Source organism: Pezoporus flaviventris, unplaced genomic scaffold, assembly GCF_033815535.1.
Source record: "Pezoporus flaviventris isolate CSIRO_AGI_PZ_B2104156 unplaced genomic scaffold, CSIRO_AGI_Pfla_v1 ptg000037l, whole genome shotgun sequence".
Lineage (NCBI taxonomy): Eukaryota > Metazoa > Chordata > Aves > Psittaciformes > Psittacidae > Pezoporus > Pezoporus flaviventris.
This window is the reverse complement of record NW_026892585.1, coordinates 5,090,732-5,114,099: the sequence shown is the minus strand read 5'-3', so window position 1 is coordinate 5,114,099 and position 23,368 is coordinate 5,090,732. Positions and strand designations below refer to the sequence as shown.

Genomic DNA, 23,368 nt, shown 5'->3' with positions numbered 1-23,368 from the left:
ACCACCTGCCATGCGAATGGACACCTCACACTAGACTATGTCGCCCAAGCCCCGTCCAACCTGGTCTTGAACACTGTCAGGGATGGAGCATTCACAACTTCCTTGGGCACCCTGTGCCAGCACCTCAGCATCCTCACAGGGCAGAGCTTCTGCCTTAGATCTAACCTAAACTTCCCCTGTTACAGTTTGACCTCATCACTCCTTGTCCTATCGCTGCAGTCCCTGATGAAGAGTCCCTCTCCAGCATCCTTGTAGCCACCTTCCGACACTGGAAGCTGCTCTGAGGTCTCCACGCAGCTTCTCTTCTCCAGGCTGAACAGCCCCAATGTTCTCAGTCTGCCTTTGTATGGGAGGTGCTCCAGCCCTTGGTCATCCTTGTGGCCTTAAACTGACAGCCACATGTAGCAGGAAGCAGCTTAAATCAGGCTGGCCATTGAGGCACTACAGTTATGGTTCATGGTCATGTCCTTGTATTTGCTGGACTAAGTGAATTCAAAGGTTACACTACTCTTAGTCTTCATTTAACATAAAATTAAAGATTCTAAACTATCGGTTTTATTTTTAATACCAGCTTTATGACCTATTGACTAAGCAAATGGAATTTAAACTGCACTCAGGGAAAGATGCTAGCCAGTCTTAGGAAAAAAGTTATGAGCTGAACCTTGCCTGTACCTAAAGTATAGATTATTAACAAATAAGTAGTTAAACTTCAAAAAGCTTGAAAAGCATATGCTGTGTAGTGTAACTTCCCCTTTGGTTTAGACAAGTATGGTGTCAGCACAGCATCTTCAACAGCAGACATTTTCAAGAGCCAGCTTTAATACAGGTAGTACTGAGAACATTGACATAAAGTTGGGAGTCTGAAAGCAAAAGACTGTAACTGTGCTGAACTAGAAGATGAACAGCCACGTTATACTAGATTCTGGCTGGCTGAAATAAGAGGCCTAATTACAGGAAGCTATTGCATACTTAGAGCAAAAGTATATATTCATCCTCTATTAATACCATCATTACGAAGTGTTTACCTCTGGTTGAGCAGCAAATTCTCTAAGAAGATGCCCATTCCACACAAACCGTGGATCTGCCTGCAGCAAGAAAAAAAAGCCAACAGGTTTTTAGAGACTGTCAGTTCTGTATAATCCAGCGTAAAGCAATATCATAGTATCCACGAATTGCACAAGTTTAGGGGAACAGATGTACATGGAGATGGAATGTCCTTCTTCCGTCAGTATCCTTCCTATCCTCATCTACAATATAAATAAAATCAAAACAGTTAAGAGAAGCACAATTCTCTCCAATCTTTCAGGGTGCTGCCTGACACTCGAGGCATTCTTAACTGCTAACAACTGAGCTGCAGCATCAGACCAACATTCTGGTCTGTGCCCTAAGTAAGCAGGCCTTGAAAAGTGCTCTGAAATTGTAACTACAGTAGCAAGGTAATACTCAAAGTGGGCAGAAGGTAAAAATGCATGGAGTTCTGTATGCAATAATCAACAGTTCTGAGAACTGAAATTAAACAATACTTGTAGTTTAAAAGACATCAGTATTTATATTCTGCAGCATAAATAACCCTCTTCATGTATTTCCTATGTTTAATTCACCTCAAAAGGGTCTTGAGCAGGTTGCTGAGCACATTCCAGAAAGCTACCAGATTAGTCACAAAAGTGACTTTTGCTGCAGAACATAGGGCAGGCTCTGGAATAAATCTCAACTTTAAGATGAGGTAGGCAGACAATAAGTCACTCAGGATAAGGGTTAATTCAAGCTCAGTGTTGCAACATTCCTTTGTCTAATAGAAAACAAGAAATACAGCTATCTGTCAGAAATCGTTCAGATCCTTTTTACAGTATCTTGAACTAGTGAAAGAGCAAGATACAAAGCTTTGGTGCTTCTATACTGGGGCCATTTCCTTCTACCAGTACTCTTTTAAAACACTCAAACACATGCAAGTAAGAAACCAAAAATACCCAGGCCAATCTCCTCTTGTAGAATTGAACTCGAGATGCCCAAAATTGCCATCAGCCACTAAGTTAAGCCATTATACTGCAACGACGAGCATGAAATTACACTAAAATTGGTTTAACCTTCTAACATCTGAATTCACTCAAACCTGATGCTATTTTACTGCGCTCTGCCTTTCAAACAACCTTCTGAAATGCCTCAATTTTAAGTCAAACCAATCGTTTCATGTCAGCAACCGGTCTCCCTGGCAAGATCACTGACAGAACAGCATTTGACAGAATGTGACAGAACACAAAACAGTCCAAGTATAAACTGATTTCTAAATTGGTTTCTTTAATCTTTGAAAAGCTGCTGCCCCAGCTTAGACAGTTTCAGTATTTAAGAAGCAACTTCTTGTGACTCCATTGCCACCTCTTCGGCAAAGGGAGAAGAGGTGCTATTGATTTCCAAGGTTTCAGTATTCAGTGTCTAGGCAGTTTGGACCTGATTTATGCTGCAATACAGCACACTACCAGAGGAAAGATTCTGGATCTCTGGAAGCACCAGAGAATTTCAAGCTCAAATGTGTTTGGCTGGTATCATTAAGACAAAAGCAGCATATTAAATTCACTTTAAACATAAGGAATAGGCCTGGTTTAGACAGAATACATCCCAAGGCCAACAGGCATAAACCCCACAGTTCAGTTCCATATGATCTTAGAACAGAGTATGAAGTTGAGTGCCATTTAATCCACTTTTGGGCAAAGGGTTAGGGCTCAGCCACAACCCCTAACAGTTCTGATAAAACGCTACAGTGCTGAACAGACTTGTGTACTGAATCGTTATAGACCATCAGTTTCCACCTGTGTCCTAAGCAAGGTACAAAGCAAGCTCAAGTTGTAACTTGACTCACTGCTTATTTTTTGTCTCTCTCTCAGCTTCTTTTTCCCAGAGAACCGGCCCAGCACAACCCAACTGACCAGCTCACAGGGACAGTTTAGTTACAGTTCAGCAACAGTGCTATTTCTTTCTAGTTCAGTTATAAGGATTTGCATCCAAGCAACATGTAAATCTGTTTCACTAGTTTAAATTACCGATTTAAATAGTAAAGCCATTTATAGCATAACAGAAGATCACAAATGCTTTAACAGTATCTGCTACCACTTAGCATACTAATTGATTGTAAAAGATAAAAATGAAGGTTTCAGCTCAAGTGTAACAGGACCATGGATTTCTGCAACATCACCCTAAACTTTACATAAAGTTTCCTTTAGTTTGTGCTAGTTCGTTTTGACATCATTGAAACATCAGCTGCATAAATGAAACTTAAGCCATGCAGAGCTGACTGACAAGGTCCGAGACACAGGCACTAAGCAGAAGTATATCCTTACCCTCTCTAGGAGGCTCATTTCCTGGAACTCTGGGCTCGTGTTGGCTAACCGTTGGAGAGTGTGCGTTAGGTCGTATGTTGTTGAGAAGTAAAATCCATCCACGCTCAAGACATGATTGAGCATTGATAAAAATACTTTATTGTCCTGCAACTGTTGAATGAGGAAAAAAAAAGGACAGAAGAGCTCTCATTTATTACCATTGAAATATCTTATTCTTACAAGCTCCTGCTACTTTCTGAAGTGACGAGATGAACTTTGCTAGTGTGCTAGCACATGACATCCAGATCATTCAGAGATTACCACAGAATAAAACCATGGGATTGCAATTTTGCTAACAGTTCACTGATAACTGACAACTAGCACACTGCAGCCCAATTCTACAAGAACAGTGGAGAGCAGAGAACAGTCTTCTGTGAGGTAAACAGCTACTGATATTAAACTAATATCAGCAACTTCCAAGCAAAAACGAAGACATTAGTTTGCCTGAAAACCATTCAAAAAGCCAAATGAGATGGCAATGCAAATAAAGGCTACAACTTACTGTCAGGATTACCCCACTAACTAATCTGTGTTTGGTTCAAGTTTTGATTAACCTCATTCCTTTCCCGGAAGAGCATCATATTCTCTTTCAGCTCCACTGGTTAGACACCTTATCTACTCTCTATCAAGCCCAAACACATCTATTTTAAAGAATCTCCATCCTTTCCCTCCCTCTCAAAAAAAGGAAAAAAAAATCAATTCTTCCCTGCTGGGTAATTATGTAATGGAACAATTCCATAAATTAAGCAAAACAGATAGTTAGATAACAGCAAGGCAGCTTATCATAGGGGCTATCAGAATGGCAAAGCTGTGAGAAAGATTTAACAGGAACAGCACAGACAAGAGTGTACCATCATAGCAGTGTGAAAAAATGCACAATATGCAGAACAAACTCTAGGGATGATATTCAAAACTGCACAATGTGAGCTTGTTATCTTGAATGACACAGCTTTATATTCCCCTATATCCAACTACTGCACCAATTACAGCAGCCCGAATAAAGCAGAAAAAAAAAGTGTAGCTCAAAGAGCATAGTTTCATCAAATTAGGTCCTGTGATAATGGACATTAATATAAGACAATCCCCCCACAATCCCCTCATGAATCCACCTACCTGAATATCAGTTAAGTGCAGCATGGTCTTTTTGTAGGAGAGGATGTCAAAGTCTGTTGCTTTCCAGATTGCATGGCTGAAAATCTCACCTACTTTTTTCTTTTTTGTTATTACAATAAGATATGTGCCTGTAAATCAGAAAGAATAAAGTTAAAAACCCCATAAATAGATGCACATATTAAGAAAAGGAGCCTACAACCATACCGTATAACTATAGAACTATAACCAGAAAACTGAAACCAATAGGAAAGGGTGAGGTTTTTTCAACTTACACCTAGGACTTACACCTAGAAAGCACTGAGCAAGTCTGAAATGCATGAAAAGAAGCATGCTTCAGAACCCAAAACCCCTATTCATCTTATCCTAAAAAAAGTATTTATCCTAACAGGCTCAAAATGGAGTAAAGAGAAGGGGGGCTCCTTTTAATAATTTGACAGGAAGTTCAGTGTTTTCCCGGTTGCATAAGTAACAAAGCAAAAAAACCATAATAAGGACAGGTCACTCAAAGCAATTGATTTACACTTGCTGGTAAACACGACATACTCTTATTTCTACCTATCATATTTCAGTGCCAGCTTGGTTTTGAAGAAAAAGAAAACTTTATCAAATTGGATACTGATGGATAAAAATGTCTCATGATCTACATCTTATAACCATTAAATGCTTACTTACAACTTCCATGGAGCAAAACAGCAAGGGTTTTTTTTCCATGCAGAAGCACAGAACCCCAAATCTAGTACACTTTTGTACTGGTGTTATACCTTTTATTTGGATGATTTAAGCACTTCAGAAATGCTCTAGCATGTCTGCATCCCAAGTTGTAAGTATTGCTTTTGGCTGGTGTGTCAGAAGCATCCAGACACCTTATAAAAGCAGCACATTCCATCCACAGCTATGCCACAAAGAAGCTGCACGAATAGATACATCTGATATAAATTTTCAATGCCTTTTCCTATTTGCGCATGCAACCTTCTGTTTGAGACTTCAGCGCTTCAGATATTAATTCAGCAATTTCCCCCCTCCCCCTTAACACTGTAAATAGGTGAAGAATATTTATGTTTGCCAAAGATGCTGCATTGCTAGATATGGAACCAGTTTTACAGATGATAAACTACCTAACACCACGATATCGTTTACTAACAACACAAAATCATTTACTTTTAACTGCTATTATCTTTAGTTTAACAGCTGTATATAAACAATCACTGCAAAGCTTTGGAGATGGAAAGAAAAAGGCTATTTTAGTAAGTTGCATACTTCTATATTTTATATAATATTCAGTCATTACCAAGCCTGTAATTTGTGAAAATTCCCCTTTGGGGTACTTCAGTTTTAAACCAGTCAGATCTTGCCAAGCACCTAAGACACAGGTGTCCATTATATCGCTCTTACTCTACAAAATCCACAATTCTTTAGAATATGAGCATATAAAATTCAGTAGTTTAAGACCCTGTCAGAAGTTTACTGCATTTAACACAATGATACTTTGCTTTGGTTGAGAATACTGCAATGAGTGAGCTTAAATCCTTTCTATGTTTGGAGACATTATTCAGTATGCATGCTCCTTATTACATCATTTTTCAGACTACTTCAATCTCAAACTCTAATAAAGTCTATACAAAAGATCTTTTGAATAGCAATTCATAAATTGCTACTCAAAAGACTTTTTATATAGATTTTTTTAGAGTTTGAGACTAAAGTAGTCTGAAAAATGATGTAATAAGGAGCATGCATACTGAATAAAACTCTCCAGATGTAAAGTCTGGAAGCTCAGACTTTACACATCAGGTTTATTTGTGGCAGTGACTGTTTAGAGCTGAACACCACTGACATACCTAGAAAAAGCAGACAGCTTATTCTTACCTTATCCAACAACTGTCTAAAATTTAGACTTGTTCCAGTCTGTCCTTTTCCTGTTAATGCTGAGTTTTCTTTATATATGTAGGATAGTTGGAACACAACCATTACTTGAACTGCTGCATCTACTAATCTATCACCCTGTCACTCAGTTTTGTACCAGGATTATTGATTTGAAGTCAAACTTCACAACTCGGTATTTGTCTGTTGCATCAAATCCTGCAACTAAAACAGTTATGAGAAGTAAATTATGTTCTTTGCACACTTTTGAAATCTGTGCCTTAAAACTCAACCAGCTTTCAGCTAACCCTTCCTTTAGAGCAGCTGCTGGTTTAAGAGGCACATGAATGTTTGTGATCAACTGTATTTGGATACCTCCATCCTCCAGCAGCCACAAGGATAGGCCATCATACTGATGAAAGTGTAACCTTGGGTAAGTATCCAAGATACTATTTTTGCCTTTAAAGCTTCTTCAGCAATATATATTGTTTAAGTATTTTTAAAGAGCACAGTTCTCTTTTCCTTACCTGCTACCAAACGGATTGTTCCCAAAATACCATATATAGGCCTTGTAACAGCTGAGGGGGGAACATCTTTCTTGACTGAAAAGCAAAAGAAAAAAGCATCAGAATTTCAGACTGCTTCTTTCATGCCTATACTGGAAAAACTATTAAAGTAGTTTGTCAAAGCTTCTTGGTCAAATCTCAAGTTTTGCTAGTCTTAAGTTTAAGCAGCAATACATCAGATTTCCAAAGCCTGATGGGGGGTGGGAGGGAAGGATATGCAACCATTCTAACCCAATTTCTATGTTTAATCAAAATAGTCATTCAATTGAATAAAATCAAGCTTGTTCACATGACAATATAGCAAATAAACTACTCAATAATGTATTGTCCTGCCAGCTTCCAGCAGCTTTTTATTTTGAAGCCATATAGACATCAAGGACAAACAAACCTCCCTCTTCTGACTGCTTCTTCTGAGCCTCAGTCTATTTCCATCTCAGAGACCCAGTTTACTTTTTGGTCTATCTCTGCAAAACTACCAAGAACAGCATAGATTACAATACTCCAAACAACATACCAAGAGATCCAAAAGGTATCCAAATACCAATTAGAAGTCTTAGCCTGTTAAACTTTCCTCTATTCACATTTCTAGAGTAAGAGAAGGGATATTAGAGGAATTTAAGAAACACAAAACAACCAAATCAGAGTTAGGTATTTTCTCAGAGCTTGGAGAACACAGAAAGACAGCACATGTATTTTCCTTCATTTTAAATACGTTGCAGGCTCATCTGATAAAGCACCAGTCATGAGAAGAGATGTGAACTCACAAAAGTCTAGGGATGACTATATTAAAGAGTTTTGAAGGAGAAACTGAAATACGTTACTACAACAAAAATTACCAGTGGGATGGGCACACTCCTCTTACATGAAGTACACAAGATACATAATAAGAGACTGCCTGCTTTTGTATTAGTATTACTGCAGCATTTCTGTCTGTTTATGTATTAGTAGTGCTAAGGTACAAACTCCTGAAGCACTGAGGAGGAAGTCACTCATTGCCTTAATTTCACATTGTCATTTAATTCAAGTTCTTTGACTGAATTTGTGCATTAATTTCACGTTCTTAATAAAGTACCATTTTGAAGACCTCAGCATCAGTTTGCTCAACACTACTTGCACTGACATTTGAATCCAGATTTCCAGCACAGAACTAAATTTACAGTGAGGGTTTTTTTTTACTGTTGCTGTTTGTAAAGGCTTTATGAGAATTCATGTTTCAGTACTGAAAGACAGCACTGGGAGAATCTAGCAAAAGCTGCAGAAGCCCAGTGTTCAGCACTTCCCATGTTTGGGACTTCCAGCACCAATCCCAACTAGCTTGAATGACTCAGATTTTACTGTCATGATGGGCAGTCTTACAAAAAGAAAGAGGCAAGCACTATCACCCTGGTTACCCACAGCAAAAAGCATTTCAAACAAAGTTATTTACAGGATGGAATGCAAAGTACTACTTTAAAACAGTAACTAAAGATAGATCTCCCCGTATCAATTCAAGGTGCTGAAGATCTTCTGGGAGTGCCTAGAACAAAACAAAAAGGATGAAGAAGCCTGTATTGTGAAATGCTGGTGAGGGGAGTACCTGTAAGAGTGACTTCTGTGGAGACTCTATCGATAGCAAGCACATCATCTGCTCCATCATCGCAGGCTTCCACATAGAACTTCTCTGGTGTTACATGCCTTTAAGAGAATGGATAGGAAGAAGAAATGTGTTTAGTACCACTTATTTTGGCTTTATTTATTCTTCAGCACCTGAAGACAGAGTAAGAAATTTTAAACCTCATTTCAGCTGCAACCCCCCCCAAATTCTCACTGGATTAATTCCCAACATTGACAATGCAAAAAACCAAGTCAAGCTAATCAGGTATTGCAAACCCCACCATCTGTTTAATAATCTTAATTCTTGGTTATTACTATAAGTCAGAGACATGAAAGGGAGTTTATGTACACAGTGGTCCATTTCAACTCATATAACCTTGAACTACCTCACTTGGAAGCCTGATAAGCCAAAAGCAAACTTCAAAATCAGAAGTTTAGCCAAGCACTTTCTAATATATCAGAAACTAATGTACCACATCCCTAATACAAGTCTAACAGACACAAAAATCATTTCCAAAGTGATAAAATCACCTGTTTCACATTAGTGTGTTTGAAGCATTGTAAGAATCCACTGGAAACGACATAGGGAAAATGGAAAAGCTAAAGTGGCAGACTAGTTTATTGAAGCAAGTGTGACAGTGTTAGCAGATCTGTTAGCAGGTCTGTGTAACAGTCATGGAGTAACCTGTATCTTCCCTATTGGAGACACACTGACATCCTGTTCAGATTTCATAGCTACCTTTCTCTTCAGGAAAACTCAATGCAGTACAATGCTAGCCATAAAATTAAACACAGTTTTCAACAATATTCCTTAAAAATACACCTGTTGAGATACCTGCAAGCCAGACACGTTACACTGTGCAACAACACAAGAGTTACGCAGGAATTACCTGTAGCTGCACACAGGCAATGCTAAACAAACAATAAACCCACTCTTGAACTAGTGTTCTTAACTTTCATAATGAGTTCTCTTAGTTTAAGGCTTGACAAGACATGAGATCAGAGTTTTAAGCATCTTGTTCTGGAAACTCACTCTACAGGATAGGTATTTTTAGGCTCCTTCTCCCTAAATAGCTCTTGCATTTTTTCACATCTCTTCTTTTTTAATCCATCAGAAAGCTGAATCAGAACCCTAATTTAGATCATAAAACTCCTTTGTAAGAGATCGGGAAGACCTCCTTTAGCATGTCTAACACCCTACCTTCCACCCACTAAGAGCTGGGCCAACTTCAAAGTTTATCCAACTTGAAAGTTAAACCCTATTTCTTTGGGAATGTTTTGGCACTTCCTAAGGACAGAGAGCCTACAACCTCTCTGCACAAGTAGAGGACAGACAGAGAAGTCCAAATGCTTAACTGAACTGAAAAAACAACCACCACAACAGGCCATAAAGCAATCCTGTTCATCAGGTCATTTAACTTCTTCAAAGAAAAATCAGTCTGTGTCCTAAAAAGGGAAACACACCATGTATCCTTTCTAAATCAGCTTTCTTAATCTTTCATGAATACTTATAAAATGCATTATCTCAGAATGGCTTGGGCTGGAAAGGACCTTTAAGATCATCTAGTTCCAACCCCCCTGCTATGGGCAGGGATCCTTGAAACTAAAGCCATCAGAGTTCGAAATACAAACATGGAGTTTTTTGTACACTGAAGCCTTAAAGCTCCTACTTTGCTTTGCCTGTTTGTTTTGGATGAAGTGCACATATGCACCCCTGGCTCTCTAAGGGGGTTTCATACCGATAATGGGAACTGATTTTACAGTGAATGGCGAACAAGCTTACAGAGATAGAACAAGCTTAAGGACATTCATAAGCCCCCCGTTTGTTAAAGAATCTAAAATCAGGTTATACTATTTAAGATGCAGTCAGAAGCCTACCGCTTCTTGGCAGGAGACAGTAATAGGCATTTTTTCCACCTAAAGCAAGCTGCAGCTACTTAACTTCCACTGGTTTAGCTGAACAGTCAGCTTTTTCTGGGAGGTCAGTTGATACAGAAAAATCCAGCTGAAAACGGGGAAAAGACACTGCAAAGTTTCATATTAGACCTCTTATGCCTTTAATACAGATGCTTACGCATTCTTCCTCATCTACATTAAGCAAATAAGTTGAAGCGTCCAAAGTAGTAGCTTCAGTTTTTGAATACTCTATCGAGAAGACAACACAGACACCTACACTGGCCATACAGAGCATTCCTATCCACGATCAGTAGTTTTAAAAGCTGCTCTTCTTATTAGAAAGTGCAAATGGCCATGACTGTCCTACAGCCTCAGCACTGACTTACTTGCGTATTAAAGCCTGTTTCAAACAACTGGGAAAAAGCTTACAGGTACAGAATATTTGTCATGTAAACAGACTTTATATTTACTACACTCCAGAGTAATAATTTCTCCCTGATAAGCGTGAAGTCTGTTATCCTCACCATAAGTTAAGAAAAAGGAGAGAATTAAGGCTGCCACTGCAAATTATACCTGGTTTCCCAATGTGCCATATGCCCTGCTTCAGTAGACCAGCCCCCTGCTTTTCTCTCTCTCAAACCCTAGTCCGTATTTTGTTTCTTGCCACTACCATTGACTGCCCTTTTAAAAGCTTATCACCACCTTTATCTCCACTTACACAATGCTTGTATATTTCTAACTTTGCTTAAACTACATTTTACCATCAACATACATGAAAGAAAGCTTTGCAATCAAAATCCTCCTTTCCACAGTTGGCTCCAAGACCGGATTTGGTGGCAAAAGTGTCAAGTGATTCCTGGTTTCAGTTCAAGGGACCAAACTGGCAGCTCTAACAGCTGTCTGTGAAGTTAAGAGAAATAACTTTATGGTGATTCCAACAGAGGGATCTCTAAGGGGTTTCAGCCCAAATGCAGATATACAAACCTACCTAGTAGTCTCATTCTTGTTTAGATGACCTTTTCAACCATTAAGACTATGGTAACTGAGATGATTGCCTCCCACTTCTCTTTCAGGAAAGAAGCTGAGGAGCACTGCATACAAGAATGGTATTTTCCCACAGACCATCCTCAGTACCAAGTCTGTATGCTGTTCACAAGCTTAGAAAGATAACACAAACGCTTATTTTACTGACCCGAGAAGGAGATATTAAGTGCTGAAAGAAGGATTACTCATAATGACTAGAAAGCACAGACTAAGTCTATTCTTCTAATGAAATAAGGAAAAGATGGAAGTCCAAGTGCTAGTATAATAATAATAATAATAACAATATCAGTGTTTTCCAGAAGCCCATAATGTCTGTAGTTACTTTTGAAACTGCTTTTCATACACCAGGCTATATTCTGCTTTTGTATAACCTTCATATTTGACACTGGAACCCTCCTGCTCCTTGGCTACGTCGTCACTGCTGTCTGTAAGCATCCAAAACACCAAGAACTCTTAACAGCAATATCTTGCTTCCGTTACAGCTTTACAGCATATAAAGTCTTCACCGAGTTTGAGTTCCTCTCATTCACTTTTATTTTAAATACAAAAATTCCCTGACCACCATTACCATGGCCTATTTCTCTGTGTTGCTAAAGAACAAAGAGAGTGATAAATGGAAATATTTGACATTGATAATGTAATTCCTGATACTCTAGAAAAGGGAAGGTATTAAAGAACTGCAATCACCAAATTCATGTTTCAAATATTACTGAAGGTGACTTGAATCTCATTTTGAAATCATCTCTAACTGAATTGTGTGGACTGCTGCCAAGAGGTAAAGCAACTTACTCAATAGATTTAATTCCTACAGTACAAAGGTGAGAAAGAAAAAAAAGCGTGATTCCCAAGACAGAGGCAAAAGAGAAGAAAAGCAACAACCACTGCTTGCTTACACCAAGTGTAAAGTCAGCTTAATTTACAGTTAAGTGAGATAGCGGTACTTTTTATTTGTGTATTTGCTGTGAAGTTTCACTTTGTTAGTTGGATTACAAAGCAGTGTTGTATACCATGAAGGTGATACAGAATTGCATCCCACATTTTAATTGGGTTGATATTACAGACAAGAATACTCCTATGTTCAGGTACTGCATGAAAGAAGACCCACTGTGCTCTAATGGCAACTAAAGATAGTACTTCACTCAATACCACTTAAGCCTTCTAGGCCTCAACAGCCAAACCCTTACTTCAGTAATTGATTATTTCACCATAAGTACTTAACATTGCTTTAATGCAGGAATCTCTTCGATGTCAACCTCTAAATACTATAATAAAGCAAGCCAAAAGCACGCCCTGTACTGTGCAGCAATGGCTTTGCTGTACTCAAGATACCAAAGTGGTCTGCAGCAAGGTAACAGGAAAGACATTAGTATAAGCAGAGTCCCAACAGCATGTTAAGTAACAGTGCCAACACACTGATGGTTTCAACACCCCAGAGATTCCAGATTTTCTAGGCGAGCAGGTGTGCTAATTATACATCTACCATAAATATTACTCCTCAAGCAGAAACAGCTCAAGGAACTGGAACATCTCCCATGGAGCAGTAGTTGTTGTAGGGAGAAGAAAGGGATTAATGCCAGTATTAAAGAAAAATAGTAATGGAAATACCAGAAAAAAAGGCATGGATTAAAGGCATAGCTTTATAATGGCTATTCCCAGTTAGGTTTTGCTTAAGATGACAAATAATTTACTGCACAAGTTAATGCCCTCCTCAGACAACATCCCTGAGCTTCACTGTGAAAGCCACTTAGTTCAGCAAGAAAAAAAGGATGCATACTGTTGTTTCTAGAAGTATTATCCAAACTCAGTTTAGAGAACAAGAAACAAAAGAAGACAAAGACAAGTTCTACTTTTGGACCTCTCTCAAAATTACTAGTGAATTGGACTGGTAGCTTTACTACCATCCAGTAGCTTGCTACCTGTAATAGCTGCTTGAATCTACAACTTGTTCCTGAGGCTACAAGAAGCAGCTAAGTAAGAATAGCAGTGACATAGATGAGATCTATGGGTAACAGTTTTTAGGTTAGCAGTTCTCCCTAGTAACTGCTGGTGTAACACAATTAGCGCCAACAGCAGTGCAGACATTAGACATCAGACATCAGTATTTTTACTGGTATCACCTGAACGTCAGTGATGACACTGGTCAAGGCTTGAGTCACTACTTTTGATAACATGGAAAACACAAGGTTTGCATTGAGAGCTAGGATCTGGTACTGAATGTACCGAATGGGACCCTGCGGAGCACTACAAGCAGTGAAGCTCCACACAGGGCCACCAGACCACCCAGAGGAGGTGAGCTGCAGAATCTGACCTTTTCATAGAGAGAAAGAGAAGTCAGTTAAAACCCCAAAACATTGTCACCACTAAACCCTCACACTGCAGTCTAGCCTGGATCTCTCAGAACAACATTCTCCTTTGACCTTGCCAACTGGTAAGGGTGACTCATCACCCAAGTCACGGTCCTGTATCTTAAAACGCTTGGTAGAAAGTCTATAGGCATTATGATGCTTACTGTAATAACAGGAAGAAAAGCCCATTTTGCAGAAAGCAAAACAATTCTGTTTTCAGGTTTATAAAGCAAAAAATCTCACGTTATCTACATTTGAGACAGCCTCGTTCTAAATAGATCAAAGCTTACTTTTAGTGATGATTAAACTTTAAATGAGACAATTCTTTACCAGCCTGTATGCAGAGAAGTGCTTTTACTTAAAGAGACTCTCAGTAGGAATGACTGCATTGCAAGTCACACAACTCATACACCTTGCCTTTTCTTCTCTGCAGGTAAAAAGATCGCAAGTTCAGCTTAAAGAAAGACAAACACTGTTTAGGTGACAAGAGGAAAAAAAGAGCTTTCTGCCAAATAAGCAAGACTTTCAACCATCCCTGAGGATCTTACTCCTCAAATCGTCTTCAGTGTCTGTATACCCTCACTTAGCTACCTAATCAAAATAAGGAAAGAAGCCCAGTGATTTCTAAACAGATAATGGTGTTATGACAAACTGTTTATACAGATCTCTAAGGAAGACCTACAGATGTTTTCTCTGAATCCAAAACATGACTGTCAAATGAAACTTAACAGAGTATTAAGTACAGTTAAATCAGGCTTAAAAATCACTTTCAGATCCTGCTGCCTGAAAATGGCATCAGTAACTCAATTAGACACTTTCAAGCTAATATTTAGAGGTCAGAAGCCTGGGAACGCCTTTAGGACACACAAGGACATTTCACTGTTGGCTTCAGACAGTCAGGAAGAGCTACGTAGAATCACAGAATAGTTACAGATGAACCTCTGGATCATCCAGTTCCAACCAGTCATCTTTTCACAAGGTTCATCCAGCCAGCATCTTCAGATTTAACTTTGCATTGCTTTGGTTATGCAACTTCTTTCACTTGTGTAAAAGGCAGGAAGCAAATGTACAAGCCCAAAGGGTTACGTTCTCCCCTAAACCCCTTGTTTTAATAGGAAAATAAATTACACCAGAAGCTTACAAGGATTTATTTGGGCAGTCACAGTAGGCACTACACAGGAGAGTCCCACAAGTTCAAAATCATCAACTGGCACCAAAATAAAGCTGTGCTGTAAGAGACTGATGGGTACGCACACCTAAAGAACCTTCTGCGGGCAGGAAACATTGCACACACAAAGCTTTCCATTCGCACCAGCGGTCGGGTGTATACAGCAACCACCTATGAAGGAAGCAGGCGGCAGCCGGGGCTCCCCACCACCTCCTCCGTGAGCCCAGCGGTGCTCAGGGCAGCGCACCGCGCCCAGCACACCGAGCACCCGCACGCATCAGCCTCCCGGAGGGAAGCGAGACCGACACCCGAGCTGCGCTGCTGCCGTGCTATCAGATGGACAGTCAAAGCGGAGCGGAGCTGCACCCACGGCCAAAGTCCTCCTCCTCCTCCTCCCGCTCCGGGCCGCCGCACGCAGCCGCTGCCTCGGGCCAAGCCCTTCGCGCTGACCCGGCTGTCCCGGCCTGTCCTACCCCACCCCGGGGAGGCCCCAAGGCGGGGTGGGACAGGCCGGGGCACCCGCTTAGCGAGGGCCGGGCCAGACAACGAGCCGCCACTGGGCTCCGGGGGACACCGGGTCCGTGAGGGGAAGGGACAAGCGACCGCGGTCCCAACGGCCGGTTCCGCTCGGTGACAGACCACCCCCCCCCCCCCCGAGGGTCACTCACAGCTTCAGGCTGGCATAGGCCGCCGCTGCCGCCGCTCCCGCCGCCGTCGCCATTCGGTGCCCCTCCTACGGTCCCCGGCTCCGCGTCTACTCCCGGCCGCTCCCTCCCCTCCACACTGAGGCGTCCCCGGCCTTGAGGGACGGAACCCCACGCAGGACAAACGGCCGCAGGAGCACTACCGAGCACCGCCACCGCCCGCAGGGGAAGGGGGCGGGCCTGGGCTGACTGGCTCGCACCACGATTGGCTAAGCCGCCGCGCTCTGACCCCGCCCCCGGAGCGGTGACGCGCTGCAGGAAGCGGCGGGGATTGGCCAGTGCGCGAGCGCGGCGGTAAGCCACGCCCGAGAGGGTGGGGTTTAGGTGAGGAGGCCACGCTGAATTGGCTGCCCCCTGCGGGGCCTAAGTGTGTGTGGGCAGCACCCGTTCCCGGAGCAGGGCCAGTGGCGCAATGGATAACGCGTCTGACTACGGATCAGAAGATTCTAGGTTCGACTCCTGGCTGGCTCGGCTGCTCTTTTTCTTTCACTCCATCCCTGAGGTGCTGCCTGCACCCCCTCCGCTTTTGGGCAGCCTCCCGCCTCCTGTATATACCCAGTCTGGCATTCCCTATGTGCCCAGCACATCTGGGGTGCTCTGGAGACCCCTACAAAGCATCCCGGGGTTGGATGTGCGTTACAGAGGTGTGTGTCCGTGGCAGCCCTTAACACAGGCTGCTGTGGGAGGGGCTGCTGTCCATATGGGCCTACGGAGACACCCCAGATCTGGGGGTCTGCATGGGGCAGGCCTTCTGGACAGTTTCCCACTGGATCCAGCCCTCTGGGTATCATCCCAGGGCATCATTCCCTCTCTGGAGACATTCCAGGCCTTCCTGGACACGTTCCTGTGTAACACACTCTGGGTGGCTCTGCCCTGGCAGGTGAAGTAGCACTGGGTGATCTCCAGAGGTCCCTTCAACCCTTAGGATCCCCTTGTTTTGGGAAGTTTGCCTTGAGGAGGGGGAAGCCTGAAGTATACTTCACTCCTGTATATTTGCTTCATTTTAGCCGATAGCTCCATGCTCCTTGGTGCTGCTCGACCATCAGCACTCAAGCATCCCATCTTCAGGCATGGGGTTGGAACTGGATGATCTTAAGGTCCTTTCCAGTGCAAACCAGTCTGGGATTCTATGATTCTATAAGGTGTCACAGTCACTGGTAGCAGTGAAGACCATGGGGCACCACGTGGCCACCTACCTCCCAGAGCCACAGGAACTCTCTCCCCAAAATCCCCTATGGAACCATTCCCACCAATGCCACAAAGGAGCCCCCCCATGCTGTGACTGGAGCTTGCTGCCACATCTCTCCCCAGCTCCTCACACCCAGGTCTCCCCATCGGGATGCAGGAGCAGGATGGCCTCCAATGGGGCTGCAGCAAAGACCAGTGGCCTGTGAAGGACTGGAAATGCCCACTGAGGAGGTTTCTCCCACCAGTCCCTGTTCCAGCTACCAATGAGGGGGGGACAGGAGGAAGGCAGAGGCTGAGAAACCATCATTCCACAGCATAACTCCCTCCCTGAGGACTCTGTGCAATGGCAATCATCATTCTAGGTAAGACTTGACGCTGAGCATTGTTTTACCATTGTTTTACCGTATTGCCTTTAATCACCAAAATCACAACAGCTCCCGCTGCCGGCCTTCATTCCTTTATAAATATGTAACAGCAGAGAAGAGGGCTGTGTTCAGAGGTGGCTGAGGGTAGTTACACCACCACAAATCCTCAAACACTCTTTCCTGGAGCTGAGCTTTGAAGGAAACAAATGAAATCATTAGTACCGTTGAGTATCATTAAGCCAGGCTCTGGATTTGCTTCCCGGATACAGAAAGCCACAGCCTGTGAGAGCATACCCAGGTCTGGCTGTGCTCCGCAGACCTGCTGCGTGGAGACAAGGGTTGGTGCCACCAGGGCTGGGAACTGCAGCCTGGCCATCCCTCCACCTGTGGATGCTCCACAGGGCATCCCTGTGGTCAGCCTTCGTGGGGCTCTATGCCGTGTATGTTCACATGGAGCTAGTTTCTTCCCATCTCTCAACTTGCATATGGCTATGTGAGCTTCTGGCTGCCCTGGAAGAAAGCAGGGTGAGGGGTTTTATTGCTCCGCTTCTCCTTAGGAAAAGGGTGGGTGAGCAGGTCCAGGCTCTGTCTGGGCTCACGGCAGGGTGCAGGAATGGAAAAGAAGAATGAACACACAAACATTATGTGATGAGAAACACAAACACCCTCCCAGCTTCTCCCAGTGACACACAGGCCTCAGAGGACGGGGGAAAAGGGATGTGGATCTGGTCATAGGCCTTCCCTGCCCGCAGGTACTGACTCCAGAGATGTTTCCCCAGTGATGCAGGCTGGGTCAACTTGTCCTTATGCTCATACACAGAAAGTTGCTCAAAATGCATCTACAGGCACTTGGCATGAGCACAGAGGTATGAAAGGCAGGGCTCTCACTTCCATGTGCACAGACACAACAGCACACACCACCCCAAAAGTGAACACAGAGCACGCAGCCAAGGCTGGCATGGGAGAAGAATGGTCCAGACCAGTGTATGGAAGTGTGTTTCCCCTTAAAACCCCCTCTAATAAATGTCCAGGAATATGGTAACCAAAAGCAAGTCCTTCACATCCTTTCTCTGTGCACCTCAGAGCTGCAGACCATACTGTTTATCAAACAGAAAAGCTGACAGTCCATTCCAGTGGTCATTTCAAGGCCACTCTTACACTGCCGCAGATTCATCCTCAGATATGCCTCATCTGTAGTAACACCACTCTGCCCCTGATCCAGTACTGATCCATGCACACACATAGATCTTCATGTACATGTGCAGCCTTACTGGTTCCAGTGGGACTGGAAATTGAATGCAAATGGAGCTCTTCCTGTGATTCTCTTAGCAACAGCAGCAGAGTACAGAGTCCCTGTACGTATGATGATACTCAGGCAATGTGGAGGTCAAAGCGTGTATCAGTTTCCCTTTAAGCAAGGCCCCAGGTTTGCTGTTGCTGAAATAAGAAGGTGGTCAAATTTCCAGGGAAGAGCAAAATAAGGACTGAATTCATCAGGAAGCATGTGCCTGTGATTCCCCTCAGGGCTGTCAACTCACAGGACAGAGGTGGAGGTCCCAGCAGCACTTATGGACAGGCCCAAACATGGAAATTCAGGGATGTCAAATACCTGCTAACATCAGCGCAAGGAGAAAGCACTGGAAGATAATCACTTCTTCCTCTCCGCAGCCAAAGATAACCCTGTCTTTTGAACAGCCAGCCAGACCCATACCCACTCTTTCCAAGTCCATTTTCCCCCTTTCAAGGCCCAATGCCGATTAAATTCCACCATTTCCAGCCCAAGGAGCCATTCACTTTGTAGTCAAAAGATCTACAAATAAAATCATTTAAACCCTGGAAGACTGGGAAAACATTTTAAAAGCCCCCAAGCAAAACTCAGAAGGAGGCACAAACCTCATCAGATGCTCCTCACAGCCTGCCTGACACTGCTGCTCCCTGTGTTTAATACCAGTTTCCTAAATCACTAGAACACGTGTTTCTTACGTTTTAAACCACACACAAATGTCTATAGCTAGGCCTTTTCACCAGCTTTTATGCAAAAAAAAAAAAACCTATTCAAATGAGGTTTTGTGTTAACAGCATGATCTGAATGGGGAAAAAAAAAATCTATTAAGCTCTGGCTCCTGAAAGCAAGTTCCAGGGAATTCACTTGAGTAACTATTTGCATGTGAATTGCTCATTACCAGCACAATGGGACTTTCAGGGGTCCCATGCCGTAAAACCAGCCAGAAAAGCACTCTGGGGGAGGAAACAGGACTAACTTTTCATGGCATGCTTCAGCACCTCAATAAATAGACAGCAGGGTTCATAGGAACCCAATGCAGAACCCAATGTGTATGAGCCAGGAGACAGGCAGAACTGAACACCTTTCCTGCAGCTCCTCTGCAGAGGGGACAAAGCCAAGCAGCTCCAGCTTGAGCCACCTGCCTGCCTGAAGACAGGCAGCAAGGGCTTGCAGCTCCACTGATTCCTGGTGGAGGGGTCAGGAGGAGAAGCCTTCCCTGTGCAGGGAACACAGGGAAGTTTACCCCTTCTTTGGGCACTGGAACTGGCAGCCCAGAGAAGCTGTGGCTGCCCCATGCCTGGCAGTGTTCAAGGCCAGGTTGGACGGGGCTTGGAGCAACCTGATCTAATGTGTGGTGTCCCTGCCCGTGGCAGGGGGCTGGAACTGGATGATCTTGAGGTCCCTTCCAATACAAACCAGTCTGATTCTATGATTCCCACATCCCAGACCCACTGTCAAGCAGCTGCAGAGCCAGAGACAAGCTGGGGACAATCAACAGGGACTCAAGATACCCACAGCCTTGGAGAAATAATGAGCTTAAATGAATTCTAACTGACAAAGATAAAAGCGGAGCAAGTCAGTACACTCAGGGCAATGCAGTAGATGCTTCAGCTTCAAACCCACAAGCTCACATGCTCCATTTTCAGTAGCTTCACACTGTTGTTTCTAGCTCTGTAAACACAGGAAAAGAGAGCACTGGCACTTAATAATTTACACAGGACCTCAAAACTGAAAGTAGGGCAGCCCTCATTTCCCCAGCGCTGAAGGATACAGGATGGATCAAGGCCAGGTTGGCCAGGGCCTTGATGTCACCCAAGATCTAGTGTGGGGTGTCCTTGCCCATGGCAGGGGGTTGGAACTGGATGATCTTAAGGTCCTTTCCAACCCAAACCAGTCTGTGATTCTATGGCTGGCAGGAGTAAGGAGACACTGTGTGAGTGCAGCTTCCCAGTGATCAAAGGGGGCTCCTCCAGACAGCTCACCACAAACAGGTTGCTTGAGGCTTTCCATGAAGGAAAATGGCTCATCTCCATCCTCCCTTCTTTCCTGCAATTTTGGGGTTGTGCAAGAGCGAGGCCACAGTTTAAACTGCAGCTAAAAAGAAAGCATCAGTCCCATTGGTGTTTTCAGATCTTTCCAAAACAAAGGCAGGAAATGCTCTAAAACCCAAGAGCTATCAAAACCATGAGCCACAGAATAGCTGATCTCTCACAGACAGTAACGGGCGACCAAGGCTGCTGTTTCCACCTCACTTCCAGAAACCACTTTGATACCTTGCTGTCAAAGGAAGCTCAGGGACAGGACCCACGTGCTTGGGAATAAGTTATTTACCAGCTGTTATGTCCCACCTCAGTCCCTTCTGACAGTCCTAAGAGCACAGTCACACCTTGAAACCTGCTCCCATCCCTCACTACGCAGCATTTGGAATCTAAATTTAAGGCCTTATTTGGGGTCAATTTTACCCCCTCTTAAATCACATGTACAACTCTCCAAAGATAAATATGCCCCAGGGCCACATACACTGCACTGGAGAAGTTTCCACTCTTGAGCTCTCGGTCTCTTACTGATGGGCTGCAGAGCCAAGCTACATCAAAGCTGGAGCTCCTGGTAGTTCCCAGCACAGGACTGACCTCCAGATGTGTGCTGCCATCCCCAACAGCAATAACAGCAGGCAGAGGTGCTTACAGCTGGATGGGGCAGAAGGCTGCATAGCCTGTTGGTCTCATCAAACTCCATGCCAAAGCTTCCTGAGGCGTGGGCAGTTTGGGATGTTCACATTTCAGCCAAGGCAAGCCATACAGACGTGTTGGAGGGTGCTAACAGGTCACTGGTCTCCATTTGTTTTACCATTTAATACTTAGCACAGCATTTTGTACCACACACATTGAAGGCCCGTGGTGTGTATTAGCAGTCAGGCAGCTTGTGGCTACCCAGCACCTGAGCTGCTCCTGGTGGGCACACGAGGGAGTCAGTCTGACTACATGGTGTGATGTTCAAGCACCTACGTGTATGCTACTGATAAAGAGGTCTGGTTGAACCATGGTGGGTTCTCAGCACAGGCTCATTTTTGGAGTCCCAGTGCCACTGCTCAGCTAATTTATTGTAGTTTCTTCACTAAAAAGATCTTCAAGAATGTCATCTTCTTGCCAGTCAGAACCAAATTTACATCTTTAGCATAGACAGATGACAATTTAACTCAACACAATATGCTAGAAAGGGTAACTAAGAACCCCAAATGAACCTGAGGCTTTAAATTAAGAGCTTTTCCTCAAAGAAAAACTTTGTACCTGTACATGAGGGGCTGCACAGCTTTGGCACCTACAGAGCATGCCCTGCAGGCACATCTATCACCTAGGTAACACAAACTGGGGGAGCACATTCCTTTGAGCAGGGGTCAAAAAGAGAAACGATTTGCCTTTCTGCTTTAGAGAGCAAGGGCCAAACTCTAATCCCTCTCTCATATAAGCTGTTGTTATTCATGGGAGCACATTTGTTTATACCAACATACTCATCTGAGTACAGCTTGTGGAGCTGGGCTCTAAATCCCCGTGAAACAAAGCCTCCATAAGGACCTCGAGCTCTAAATAAGCACCATTATGAAATGGCTTTGTGCTGGGTAAACACCATGGAAATGAGTGACCAGCCCAGGGGCTGAGCTGTGGGGACCAACTGGGAAACTCAGGCAAGTGTCTCTGTAGGGAGAGCATTTGCTCTGCAAATGGGAATGAAGATGGATTTCCCCCATGTCCACACTTTCAGCATCCCGACCTTTCCTTTCCAAACATGATCCACCCTTCACTCAGACACAGTAGGCTGGCCCCTGTGTATCATGCTGACATGCAAGCCCAGAACTCCAAGTCATCGTGGTAGCTCAGCCTAGCTTGCTCCAGTCTTCTGTTCTATTTGAAATGGGATGTTGGCCTCCAGCTGCCAGCCAGCACACCTGATTCGTGCTTGGAGAGTTGGTGTTTTTACAGCCAGGCTCGATACCTGGGAATTAACTGAAAGGTCTGAGTGATCCATTTTGCACAGACCCCTTTCTTGTCTTTTCCTAAAGAATTAATAAAAAGAGAGTGTCTAAAATCTGGTATTAAAAGGTTGATGTCCTTCAGGGAATCTGATGAAATGTGCTTCTCAGGAAATTCTTAATGTAAGACCGATGCGATGTCCCCATCAGGCAGGCAGGCAGACAGACAAGCCAGCCTCCGGCTTTTTAATTGTGCATGGCACCATTTGAGTTCATAGGCACGACAGCAAATTGTGCTTTCACTGAAGAATCTTCCACAAGGAGCTAAGAGGAATCTCCAGACAGCAGAAAAAGGCACGTAGAAGTAAACCAGTTTAGGTAACACACCACATTCTTGGTCAAGTAGACCTGGTTTGATACAGCTGGAACTCACAAGCATAAAACCCCTGGGAATCCAGCTAAAATCTCTCATATCCTTTTGCAGGAACATCATTGACTGGTGAAAAACATGCACAGGAAACCAACTGAGGGTGGGGAGAGGGAGATCATGTAACCATCTTCTGTCCTGGCTTTCTGATGTCAGCCGTGCAGGCTAGTAGTGGTGCTGGTATGCAGCTGCTGGCATTGTGCCGTTCTCTATGTGTTTCAGATGACAGGAGTGACAAAGCAAGTGTTCATCTAGTGGGTAACAGCGATGCCCATCCTCGTCGTTCAGTTCCAGTCCACAGTCCTGCAAAGAGAAGCTCAAATTATGAGAGCATATGTTCATCTCCCAGTGTCAGCTGGGGTCTGGCTTCCAGGAATGTGATTCTGTGACAAGGACAGAAGACACCCACCCAACAGCTCCTTCTTAGTAAGTCCAACATGTGCCATGAGAAGGAAAGCATCTGACACACGCATTTTGAG

General features: G+C 43.6%; 2 protein-coding genes and 1 non-coding gene across 4 annotated transcripts in view; 1 reads left to right on the top strand and 2 right to left on the bottom strand.

Moving 5' to 3' along the window:
• The window catches only part of SACM1L (SAC1 like phosphatidylinositide phosphatase), a 30,692-nt gene extending 14,965 nt beyond the window's left edge, over positions 1-15,727 (bottom strand). For both annotated transcript variants that reach the window (XM_061464571.1, XM_061464572.1), the window contains exons 1-6: positions 15,622-15,727; positions 8,484-8,581; positions 6,869-6,943; positions 4,485-4,612; positions 3,333-3,482; positions 1,026-1,085 (exon numbers count right to left, since the gene is read on the bottom strand). In XM_061464571.1, coding sequence (XP_061320555.1) covers positions 1,026-1,085; positions 3,333-3,482; positions 4,485-4,612; positions 6,869-6,943; positions 8,484-8,581; positions 15,622-15,674 — 564 coding nt within the window. In that variant the 5' untranslated portion in view covers positions 15,675-15,727. The remainder of the gene's footprint in view (positions 1-1,025; positions 1,086-3,332; positions 3,483-4,484; positions 4,613-6,868; positions 6,944-8,483; positions 8,582-15,621) is intronic.
• A 328-nt stretch (positions 15,728-16,055) lies between these two features.
• TRNAR-ACG (transfer RNA arginine (anticodon ACG)) lies at positions 16,056-16,128 on the top strand. Its single transcript has one exon. It is a non-coding gene; the product is annotated as a tRNA-Arg (tRNA).
• A 3,589-nt stretch (positions 16,129-19,717) lies between these two features.
• Positions 19,718-23,368, bottom strand: part of LIMD1 (LIM domain containing 1) — a 30,342-nt gene continuing 26,691 nt past the window's right edge. Inside the window, exon 8 of the mRNA XM_061464570.1 lies at positions 19,718-23,192. Within this exon, the coding sequence (XP_061320554.1) occupies positions 23,055-23,192 (138 nt within the window). The 3' untranslated portion in view covers positions 19,718-23,054. The remainder of the gene's footprint in view (positions 23,193-23,368) is intronic.